Source organism: Stegostoma tigrinum, chromosome 2, assembly GCF_030684315.1.
Source record: "Stegostoma tigrinum isolate sSteTig4 chromosome 2, sSteTig4.hap1, whole genome shotgun sequence".
NCBI lineage: Eukaryota > Metazoa > Chordata > Chondrichthyes > Orectolobiformes > Stegostomatidae > Stegostoma > Stegostoma tigrinum.
In genome coordinates this window covers 152,631,085-152,643,148 of record NC_081355.1, presented here as the reverse complement: position 1 = coordinate 152,643,148, position 12,064 = coordinate 152,631,085, and the positions used below count along the sequence as shown (strand labels likewise).

Genomic DNA, 12,064 nt, shown 5'->3' with positions numbered 1-12,064 from the left:
TGCAGTGAGATCATGGAGTAACTCCATATCCCCCGCTTTGGACCATATCACATAATACCTTGGCTTAGCAAAAAAAAACTTAGATTTAAAATTAACAACTGGTCCAGCATCCACTACCATTTGAGGAAGAGGGTTCCAATCCTCTCCCATGCTTTGTGTGTGGAAATGCTTCCTAACATCTCTCCTGAACGGTCTGTCCCGAATTCTCAGACTGTATCTTGAATTCTGGAAACTCCAACCAATGGAAATTGTTTATCTGTATCTACCCTGACTTTTTTTTATTAGTATCCCAAAGACTTCAAACAGATTACCTCTTAGCGTCCTAAAATTTAGAGAAACCAGGCCAAGTTTGTACAAGAGATAGTAGGAACAGCAGGTGTTGGAGAATCTGAGATAACAAGGTATGGCGATGGATGAACACAGCAGGCCAAGCAGCATCAGAGGAGCAGGAAGGCTGATATTTCGGGCCCAGACCCTTCATCAGAAATGGGGGAGGGAAAGGGTGTTCTGAAATAAATAGGGAGAGAGGTGGAGGAGGAGAGAAGATGGATAGAGGAGAAGATAGGTGGAGAGGAGACAGACAGGTCAAAGAGGCGGGGATGGAGCCAGTAGAGGTGAGTGTAGGTAGGGAGGTAGGGAGGGGATAGGTCAGTCCAGGGAAGAGGGACAGGTCAAGGAGGTGGGATGAGGTTAGTAGGTAGGAAATGGAGGTGAGGCTTGAGGTGGGAGGAGTGGATGGGTGAGAGGAAGAACAGGTTAGGGAGGCGGGGATGAGCTGGGCTGGTATTGGGATGCAGTGGGGGGACGGGAGATTTTGAAGCTGGTGAAGTCCACATTGATACCATTGGGCTACAGGGTTCCCAAGCGGAATATGAGTTGCTGTTCCTGCAACCTTCGGGTGGCATCATTGTGGCACTGCAGGAGGCCCAGGATGGACTTGTCGTCTAAGGAATGGGAGGGGGAGTTGAAATGGTTTGCGACTGGGAGGTGTAGTTGTTTATTGCAAACCGAGCGTAGGTGCTCTCCAAAGCGGTCCGCAATCTTCCGCTTGGTTTTCCCCAATGTAGAGGAGGCCACAACGGGAACAATGGATGCAGTATACCACATTGGCAGATGTGCAGGTGAACATCTACTTGATGTTAGAAAGTCTTCTTGGAGGATGATGCGAGGTTGGTGGAGTGGTACGTGAGGAAGAGGGGGATTCTCTTTTGGTGGTTATTGTGGGGATGGGGTGTGAGAGATGAGTTGCAGGAAATGCAGGAGACACGGTCGAGGGAGTCCTCGACCTCTGCAGGGAGGAAATTGCGGTCCTTAACAACGAGGACATCTGGGATGTGCAGGAGTGGAATGCTTCATCCTGGGAGCACATACGGCGGAGGCGAAGGAATTGGGAACAGGGGATGGCATTTTTGCAGGAAGTTGGGTGGGAGGAGATGTATTCTAGGTAGCTGTGGGAGTCAGTGGGCTTGAAATGGATATTGGTTTCTAGGTGATTGCCTGAGATGGAGACTCAGAGGTCCAGGAAGGTGAGGGATGTGCTGGTGATGGCCCAGGTGAACTTAAGGTTGGGGTGGAAGGTGTTGGTGAAGTGGATGAACTGTTTGAGCTCCTCGTGGGAGCATGAGGCGCCGCCGATACAGTCATCAATGTAACGGAAGAAGAGGTGGGGTTTGGTGCCTATGTAGGTGCGGAAGCTACTCTTCACAGAAGAAACATCTTCAGCCAGAGAGTGGTGAAACTATGGAATTCACTGCCACAGAAGGATGTGGAGGCCAGGTCATTGAGCGCATTTAAGACTGAGATAGATAGGTTCCTGATTGTCAAGGGGATGAAGGGTTACGGGGAGAAAGCAGGAGAATGGGGTTGAGAAACTTATCAGCCATGATTGAATGGCAGAGCAGACTCGATGGGCTGAATGTCCTAATTTCTGCTCCTATGTCTTATGGCCTTATGGTCTCATTTGTTGAAATGGTTAATACAGTGTGGAGCTAGAGGAACACAGCAGGCCAGGCAGCATCAGGGGAGCAGGAAAGCTGACATTTCGGGACTCTCCTTTAGACCATTCTTCAGCTTTCCCGCTCCTCTGATGCTGCCTGGCCTGCTGTGTTCCTCCAGCTGCACGCTGTGTTATCTCAGACTCCAGCATCTGCAGTTTTGATATCTCATCGTTAGCTGAAACATCCCTTTTGGTTCATTGGTGTGCTTTTTTAAGTGAAGGAAATCTGCTGTTCCTAGCTGGTCTGACCCACAAGTGACTCCAGACTCACAATGACTTTGTTGATTTTTAAACAGTCTGAGCAAACCACTCAGTGCGGCCAGGGATGCGTATTAAGTACTGGGCTTGCCCATGTTTTCAGAATAAATAACAAAGAAGAATGGCTTTCAAAACCCAGCAGAGGGAGTCTGCTAATAAGCGATATTAATGATGCATCTTGGTCTGACTTGTCTTTTACATCTTCGAATAGCACTCCAGTACATTCATTTCCCAGAATTAGACTCATAGATGGCTACAACACTGAAAAAGGCCCTTTGGCCCATGTAGTCTGCACCCGTCAGAAACAGCCACATAATTATACCAATACTCATCTTCTGGAGTAGAAATTCAATTGTTTAAACTTGTGGGTGTCCTTCAGTGACCCTCCCCTTATTAATTAGGGTGGCCTTATAGAGACAGAATGAGGCTTTGGTAGATGGTGAAAATCAGACTAAATTTATAGAGAGATGACAGAGTTTGGAATGAGGTTGGGCAGGGTAGATCTCAATGAGTATGAGTTCCCTGATTTGGGCTTGTTAACCTGGGCCAACTGGGGAGTCTTGGCCAACAGCTGTAAACAGAAGCCTCAGGGATTCTCTTCACTAGAGGGATTGGCTCTGAGCTAACTGGTCAGAGTCCACACACAGTGCATGTGTAAATAAACAGTAGTTTGGTGATGGGATACCGGTCTCCATGGAGTTATTTCAAAGAATGTTTATTTATGTAACAGGTTCAGAACCTCTGAGCATCCCAGATGGCTTTACAGTCAATCGCGTTACTCTTCAAAGTGTTGTAGTGCAGGAAACACGACAGCCAATTGACGCACAGCAAGATCCCACAATGTGTTAAGGACCATGGTAGTCTGCTTTGAGATTGGTTGCATAAAAATGCTCTTCTTGGCAGTAGTAGCTTTGAGATAGGCCTGAGAAGGAGGACAGCACCCCTGGCTGTCTCGTCCTCCCTCAGATCAGCACTGGGAACGTTGGCTAAAGTTGTGGATGGGGTGGGTCTTACTGAGCTGCTGATTCCAGCAACAGACCCTGACCAAAGACTTGTTCTGATCACAACAGCAGAGACACCAAAGCATTATAAGAGACCCCTAGAAAAAACCCGGTTAGGCAAGGGGGAGAAGGCGGGAGACATGGATTCCTAGAGGCCTACAGCACAGGAAAAAGGCCCTTCAGCCCATCTAGTCAAAAAATAAGACCTAACAAATCTAATCCCATTTTCCAGCACATGGCCTAAACCTCTTAGCATTGCGACAACATATAAGGAGCTAAGACCATAAGAACACAATTGCACATGTAAATACTCCTTAACTGTTTTAAGAGTTTCTGTCTCAACCACTCTTTCAGGCAGTAAGGGTGGGAAAGCAGGTTAACATAACAACTAAGGGAAACACAAGATTAATACAGCGAGGTGCCAGCGTGTTAATAACATTCTTAAGTAAATGATCATCAGAAAGTGGCGTGATTTATGATAAAGCCAAACCCTGATTGCCCGTATCGAACGACGTTTCTCTCTTCATTGACACATTTTTGTTAACTCATCACTAACAGTGAGCCAAAGGTTAAGGCTACCCTACTGTTGGTTTTATTGTTCCCCGCGTTATCGGCTGACCCAGGATTACAACAGCTCGTGCTCTCAGTTGGGGAGGAAGGCTGGGGATAGCACAGAAGTGGCAGTCATTGTGCAATGCCATGGAGCTCAGGGAAGGGGGCTAGTGGAGACATCGGCTAGCTCCTGAGATGAAGACCCTGTTGTGGGGCTGTGCCTGGTGTGTGGTCCTCCGTGCGGCTGCTGTGAGTAATTTGCTTGCTGGCAAACTGTTCGTTTCCAAAGCACTTCCCTAAAGCAGAGTTGGAGGGGCTGGCTTTGAAGAGAAGAGACAAGAAAGTTTCTCCCTTCCTTTTAAAAACAGTTTATTACCGGCCAGTGGCATTGGGAGCGGGTGTGTGTGTGTGTGTGTGTGTGTGTGTGTGTGTGTGTGTGTGTGTGTGTGTGTGTGTGTGTGTGTGTGTGTGTGACTGTGTGTGTGTGTGTGTGTGTGTGTGTGTGTGCGCGCGTGTGTGTATGTGCGTGTGCGTGTGCGTGTGTGTGTGTGCGTGTGCGCGTGTGTGTGTGTGCGTGTGTGCACGTGTGTGCGTGTGTGTGTGCGCGTGTGTGCGTGTGCGTGTGTGTGTGTGTATGCGTGTGTGTGTGTGTGTGTGTGTGTGTGTGTGTGTGTGTGTGGGGTGGAATCTTATTGTTCAATGAGTAAAATCACTGACATAGCAAAGTACAAACATTGAGAAAAGTTTATCGGTTCGCTGAAGAGATTTTTCTTTCCCTCCCAGTTTGTCATTGTATTCAATCAGTCTGAATACCTGAAGTTGAAGTAAACTGAAGGTACTTCAGACACAAGTTTCAAAGTTTTAAAAAGAAGATAAAAGTTGGTCCACAAAGGAGTCCAGGAGCTACAAGCGTCTCACTCTTGAGAGAGATTCGGAAAAACTAGGCAGGATAGTTTAATTCTGCTTTGTGGCATCACATGGGAATGAGTAGATAGAGCCTGTGAGTCAATTCAGAGGCAGATTGATTGATAACTTTTTCGGGAGGTTGGCAGTAAAGATGTGGAGGATTTTGATCGTACATAGCATGCGGGGCCCTGTTCTTCCCACATTGGGCCAACACTGATCTGTTGCTTGTGTTGGAGCCACAAAATCGCGGAGTCGTTCTGACATAGAAGGAGGCCTTTCAGCCCGCTCTGATTCTATCCCCAGTGCCAAGCTCCTGCCATTCCCTTAACCCTGCATGCCATTTCTCTCCAAATAATTGCCCAACGGCCTCCTCGAATTGCCTCAGTTGAACCACATTTCCAGGTGAGGCCATTCGGCCGGCTGGGTCTGCCCAGCTCTCCTAAGAAGCCTCTCTCAAATGCCTCAATTGAACAGATCTGTCTGTCTCTGAGTTCACAAACCGCCCCTGTTTCAGGGGTTGGGGGTGTGTTGTGGATGTCACTTGCAGTGGTGTGCACCTTGACCCCAACCTGAGGATTGGCATCTCTGAAGGCTACCTGAAGCCAATCAGCCAGTTGGTGATCTGGGAGGGGTTGTTGTTGTGTTGGGGGGGTGGGCAGGGGATGTGGGAGCTATGGCGGTGTGCCTTGAAACAGAGGCACCCTCGGACAGATGGTTTTCTTGATGGCTGTGGGTGACAGACCCTGGGAGAGTTGGTGGGGAAACCCCTTTGGGGCTGGGGGATGGGAGGCCGCCTCAGTGTCCCTCTCCCCCAACCCTCACTGAAACATCCCGTGCAATTATTTTGAGGAAAAGGGACCATCTACTCCCAGGTGTCCCCGAAAATATTCAACACCCAGTTGATCTGCTGTGTCCCTCACACTTCAGCAGTGAGGACTCCTCTGTGCTGCCTGTGAGAGGGTTCTGATGTGGTGGATCTCCTAGGTGGAGGGGGGATTGGCGGTATGTTCTCCTGCTGGACTTTATCCGAGTTTTTGCCTGGTTCAGGATCACAGCCTGGAAGCTCTCCCATTGCGGCGTACCCATGGTTGTGGGAGTCATTACCATGGTGATGCCTCCCCGTCATGACTAGCCAGAAAGCTAGCCGGAGGGGGTCCCAGTCAGCGTCTCCAGGGTTTGCCCACCAGGCCTGTGTATTGGTGCTGTCAGCAACCCAGCACTGCAGACCCCTTACCACCCCCACTCCCCACGAAGCTAATACTGTAGGGAATGGGTTCAGGACCCACCATGAGAGATGGTGAAACTCAGTTTGAAAAGTAAGAAAATCTGGGATCTAATGGTGACCAGGTAACCGTCATTTGCTTGAAAAAACCCATCTGGTTCACTAATGTCCTTCAGGGAAGGAAACTGCCATCCTTAGCTGGTCTGGCCTACATGTGACTCCAGACCCACAGCAATGTGGTTGACTCTGAACTGCCCTCTGGGCAATTAGGGATGGACAATAAATGCTGCCCTGGTCAGTGATGCCCACATCCCTTAATTGAATGACTAAAATACCTTTATTTGCTTATTTCCTCCTCCTTCCATGTTCTTCGCTAAATCCCTGTCTTCCACCACGGCCCTTCCGTTGTGGTCCTCCATATCTCCGGAATTGCCAGGGTTCTTTGGGATCCAACTAACTGTGTCCAGGATGTTGCTGGTGGTGTTTCCCCTTTGCACTCCCACTCTGTTATCATCCTGAGCCTGGGCCTGGAGCGTTAACTCTGATTTCACTCTCCTCAGAAACTGCCTTGAGTTCTTCCAGCAATTTCTGTCTCTGATTTCCAGCATCTGCAGTTCCTTCTGTTTCTCTTTTAAAATCTTTTTTTAACTGAGAGTTTGGTAAATCTTTAGGTTTCTCTACCCCCTCAGATGGCCCAGGTGACTCTTAATCTTTTGAGCATACTTAAAGATGATGTTGCCGCATTGTTAACTATCCATTACGTAAGATGTCATGGCGTTTGCGTGTGTAAAAAGCATTAAAATATTCAATCAGCCACAACTGTATTATGTGTTGGGGTAGGTCTGATGGGCTGAATGGCCTATTCCTGTTTCTATCCAGTATTGGATAAGCAAACACCAGTGAAACATTGTCCATTGCCCGTGCTTCCCCTGACCTGCTCCAAACTCCATTCTCTGGCACTCAATTCTAACCCTATCCCTTGGAACTGTCCGAGGCTGATCCAAGGCCTTACAGAGAATCATCTAAAATAGGAGCAGGACTAGGCCATTTAGCCCTCATCCGGCCCAGTCCCCTGTGTTCACTTCCTTCCCCTATGCCCTATGATCTCTTTACCCTTTAACTGTGTCTCAACCTTGTCTTGAAAACGTTCAATGTTTTGGTCTCAACCACTTTCTGTGGCAGAGAATTCCACAGGCCCCCCACTCTCTGGGAGAAGACTCTTCTCCCCATCTCAATCCTAAATGGCCTAGCCTATATCCTTAGATTGTAACCCCTGGTCCTGGAATCCCTGATCTTCAGGAACGTCCTTCCTATGTTTACCTTGCCTAGTCCAGTTTGAATTTTGTAGGTTTCTATGAGATCTCTCCCTCACAGGGGCGGCACAGTGGCTCAGCGGTTAGCACTGCTGCCTCACAGCTCCAGGGACCTGGGTTCGATTCCAGCCTCGGGCGACTGTCTGTGTGGAGTTTGCACATTCTCCCAGTGACTGTGTGGGTTTCCTCCGGGTGCTCCAGTTTCCTCCCACAGTCCAAAGATGCACAGATTAGGGTGGATTGACCATGCTAAATTGCCCATAGTGTTCAGGGGTGTGTATCTAAGATGCGTTAGTGTTGGGGATATGCAGGATTACAGGGATAGGATAGGGTGTTGGGTCTGGGTTGGATGCTCTTCAGAGGGTCAATTGTTGGGCTGAATGGCCTGTTCCCACACTGTATGGATTTGACAATGCTTCACCAGAGACTTCACAAAATCATTTTCTCTTCATACATTTACATCCTCAGTGTATGTGAGATTCCAATCCTATCCACAAAATAGCTGCAACCAGATCCTCCATGCTTGATATAGTTACAGTCATATTGCTTAGAAACAAGCCCTTCAGCCCAACTCATCCATGCTAGGCAAGTTTCCTAAATGAACTAGTCCCATTTACTTGTGGTTGGACCACATCCCGCTAAACCTTTCCCATCCATTTACCTGTTGGAATGTCTTTTAAATGTTGTAAATGTACCCAAATCTTCTACTTCCTCCGGCAGCTCTACCCTCTGTGTGAAAACGTTGCCCCTCAGGACCCTTATAGAATTCCCCCTCTCACCGTAAACGTATACCCTCCAGTTTAGACTACGCCCCCAACCCAAGGGGTAAAGATGGCTATTTACTGTATCCATGTCCCTCATGAATTTACAAACCTCTGAAAGGTCACCCCGCTCCTCAGCTTCTGACACTCCAATGGGAAAAATAACTTCAGCCTATCCAGCCTCACACTGCAGCTCAAACTCTCCGGAGTTTCCTGGGTCAAATGGGATCTTAGGGTACGGGGTGAAGGGGCAACGGGGAATTCAGATGGGCAATTACCTGTGATCATGCTGGATGGAGGAGCAGGTTCAAGTGGCCGAATGGCTCCCATCCTCTACGCTTCTCTGGGGAAATAGGGAGAGATGGGGGAATGGGGAGAGATGGGGAAAGGAAGCGAGATGGGAAAGAGGAGAGATGGGGAAGGGAGAGAGATGAGAAAGGGGGGAGATGGGGGAGGGAGAGATGGGGAAGGGAGAGAGATGAGAAAGGGGGGAGATAGGGAAGGGAGAGATGGGGAAGGGAGAGAGATGGGAAAGGGGAGAGATGGGAAAGGGAGAGATGGGAAGGGAGAGAGATGGGAAAGGGGAGAGATGGGTAAGAGAGAGAGATGGGGGAGAGAGCCAGATGGGGAAATGATGAGAGATGGGAAAGGGGGAGAGACGGAGAAAGGGGGAGTGATGTGGGAATGGGGAGAAATGGGGAAAGGGGGAGTGATGTAGGAATGCGGAGAGATGGGGAAAGGGGGGGGAGATAGGGAAAGGGGGAGAGACAGGGAAAGGGGGAAAGGGGGAAAGATGGGAATGGGGGAGAGATGGGGAAAGGAGGAAAGATGGGGAACAGTGGAAAACCCGGAACGGGGAGAGATGGGGATTGGGGGACAGATGGGAGCAGGAGGAGAGATGTGGAAAGGGGGAGAAATGCGGGAAGAAGGAGAGATGCTGGAAGAGGGAGAGATGGGAAAAGGTGGAGAGATGGGAAAAGGGGGAGAGATGTGGGAAGGGGGAGAGATGGGGAAAGGGGGAGAGATGGGGAAAGGGGGATAGATGGGGAAAGGGGGAAAGACGGGGAAAGGGGGAAAGCTGGGAATTCGGAGAGATGGGGAACGGGGGAGAGATTCAGGAAGAGGGGGAGATGCGGGAAGAGGGAGAGATGGGAAAAGGGGGAGAGATGTGGGAAGGGGGAGAGATGGGGAAAGGGGGAGAGATGCAGGAAGAGGGATAGAGAGGGAAGCAGGCTAAAATTGCAGGGACAGGCTAAAGCTTGAGAGTTTGTTTATCAGAGAGATGAGGTTTCAAACGAGACAGATGGTCTTTGTACCTCTCAGCATTTGTTGTGTGGGAATTCTCACAGGCAGGTAATAAAACCCTCTGTGGCTGATCAATACAGAGAGACGCAGACTGACTGTGACCAGCTGTGGTTAAACAAGTTGGGTTAATGATGGAGAATAACTGCCATGGAATAGCAACACTGTGCGGTTTCTGGAAGTGCGTTGCTCACTGTAATTGTTTCACCTCACTTAGGTAATGGGAAGATTGCATCCGGAATGTGAAATTCTAACTGAGATAAAGAGAGATGAAGAACAATGTTTGCAAAGCATTAATGAGAACAGCAATGCCTCAGTCCAGGGTAAGCAGCTCACGTTACTGAAGTTATCAGAATTTAATTTGTTAAGATCAATGTGTGTAAACACATGTGCGTTCGCAACACTGCTCTCAATTTTTCTATTCAAACCAATTCAGCTAACCGTAACCTGTGTCCATTTCCTGAGCGTGGTCTTTAAGCCAGGTGATCAATCACATCTTACTTTCAAAGGTGTTTTACTGAATCTCAAATGGACCACTGACAAAATCTGATGCTGAAAGTGCTCATAGGAGAGGGAACAGTGCTTCGGATTTAATAAAAATTAGCACTACACTTTCCTCAGGGCTGTTAGAGATTTAACATCTTGGAGGCAGAAGAGGAGGAAATGGGGAGAAGGGGGAGAGACGGGGAGAAGGGGAATTGGTGGGGAAAAGGGGGAGAGATGGGAGGAAGGGGAGAGATGGGGAAGGGAGAGAGATGGGGAGAAGTGGGAGAGATGGGGAAGGGGGAGAGATGGGAGGAAGGGGAGAGATGGGGAAGGGAGAGAGATGGGGAGAAGTGGGAGAGATGCGGAAATGGGGAAAGGTGCGGAAAGGGGGTGAGATGGGGAAAGTGGGCAAGATGGGGAAGAGGGAGAGATGGGGAAGGCGGAGAGGTGGGGGAGGGAAAGAGTTGGGGAGAACGGGGAGAGATGGGTAGAAGGGGAGAGATGGGGAAAGGGGGAGATGGGGAGAAGGGGGAATGATGGGGAAAGGGGGAGATGGGGAGAAGGGGAAATGATGGGGAAAGGGGGAGCTAGAGAAAAGAGTAAGATGAAGAAATTTTGCAGAAGTATAGAAGTGGAAGAGAAGAACTGTAATTGGCTGGAAGGTGATGGAGATTAAATAGTGTGGGATTGATGGTGCAAGGTAACTGAGATTGACAGTAAGATAAAAAAGAAAGCAAGGCACAGGTCTACAAAAGCAAACTAAAATAAATGAAAGCCTTGTTTTTATCTTGCATTATGCAGGAAACACGATGCAAATTGTGCATAGCAAGCTCCCACTGACAGTGATAGTAGGAACTGCAGATGCTGGAGAATCTGAGATAACAAGGTGTAGAGCTGGATGAACACACCAGGCCAAGCAGCATCACAGGAGCAGGAAAGCGATGTTTTGGGCCTAGACCCTTTTTCGGAAAAGGCCCGAAACGTCAACTTTCCTGCTCCTCTGATGCTGCTTGGCCTGGTGTGTTCCTCCAGCTCCGCACTGTGTTATACCACTGACAGTGACAGGATAATGAGCTGGTAAACTGCGTATCCCTGGTTTTATTTTGTAATTTGATCGTGCTGCTTGGGCCTAGTTGAGAAGGAGGTGGTGAGCTGTCGATGTGCTGTGGGTGCCCAAGCGTTTAGTGGGGTTTTGAAGAGACCAGGGGACATGTCAACTGTTTTACTCCAACATAACTCCAGCTGGGCCTTGAAATTCCAACCAGAGTCAACATCTCTGACCATGGAACATGTTATTATTGGCCAAAGCAAGACACCAGCCCTAAAGAGAGGGCCAGCAACATGGAATGCGGTCATCCCTCCCCAGTTCTCCATGCAAGGCCTTTTGGAAGTTTCACTGGTAATTGCTTTCATTTTGAGGGTCCACCACGATTCCCACGTCAGCAGCACCCAGATCTCCAGGAGGATTCTGGGAGGCTCGGTCCCAAATCTCCTCACGGTGGGGCAAGTTAGAGATATAGGTGGAGATGGGGAGGGGATCGGAAAATGAGGAGCTGGTAAGATGATAGGGAGATGGAGAGATTGAAAGGAGATGGTGAGATAGAAAGGAGATGGTTGATAATGGGGAGATAGGAAGATATAGGGAGCTGGGAGGATATGGGGTGATGATGGGGAGACAGGGAGGAGATGGGTGATGATGGGAGATGGCAAAGAGATGGGGTGATGATTGGAGATATGGTGTTGATGGGGAGATGGGGTGATGATGGGGTGGCAATAGAGAGATGAGAGCATATGGGGAGATAGGAGGATATGGGGGGAGACAGGGAGGTGGGAAGGAGATGGGGTGATGTTGGGGAGGAGATGGGGTAATGATGGGGAGATGGGAGGATATGGGGAGATGGGAGGATATTGAGACAGATGGGGAGATGGGGTGATGATGGGGACATGGGGAGGAGATAGGATGATGATGGGGGGATGGGGAGGAGATGGGGTGCTGATGGGGAGATGGGGAGTAAATGTGGTGATGATGGGGAGGTGGAGACGAGATTGTGTGATGATGAGGAGATGGGAGGATATGGGGAGATAGGGTAATGGTGTGGAGATGGGGAGGAGATAGGGTGATGATGGGGAGATGGAGAGGAGATGGGGTGATGATACGAGATGGGGTGATGATGGGGAGATGGTGAGATGTGGTGAAGATGGATGATGGGAGGAGATGGGGTGATGATGGGAGATGGGGAGGAGACGGGGTGATGATGGGAGATGGG

General features: G+C 49.2%; 1 protein-coding gene across 1 annotated transcript in view; it reads left to right on the top strand.

Annotated features, from left to right (window-relative positions):
- The first annotated feature begins 3,841 nt into the window (after window positions 1–3,841).
- The window catches only part of LOC125467038 (growth hormone-releasing hormone receptor-like), an 81,768-nt gene continuing 73,545 nt past the window's right edge, over window positions 3,842–12,064 (top strand). The window contains exons 1-2 of the mRNA XM_048562382.2: window positions 3,842–4,056; window positions 9,529–9,634. Of these exons, the coding sequence (XP_048418339.1) occupies window positions 4,003–4,056; window positions 9,529–9,634 (160 nt within the window). The 5' untranslated portion in view covers window positions 3,842–4,002. The remainder of the gene's footprint in view (window positions 4,057–9,528; window positions 9,635–12,064) is intronic.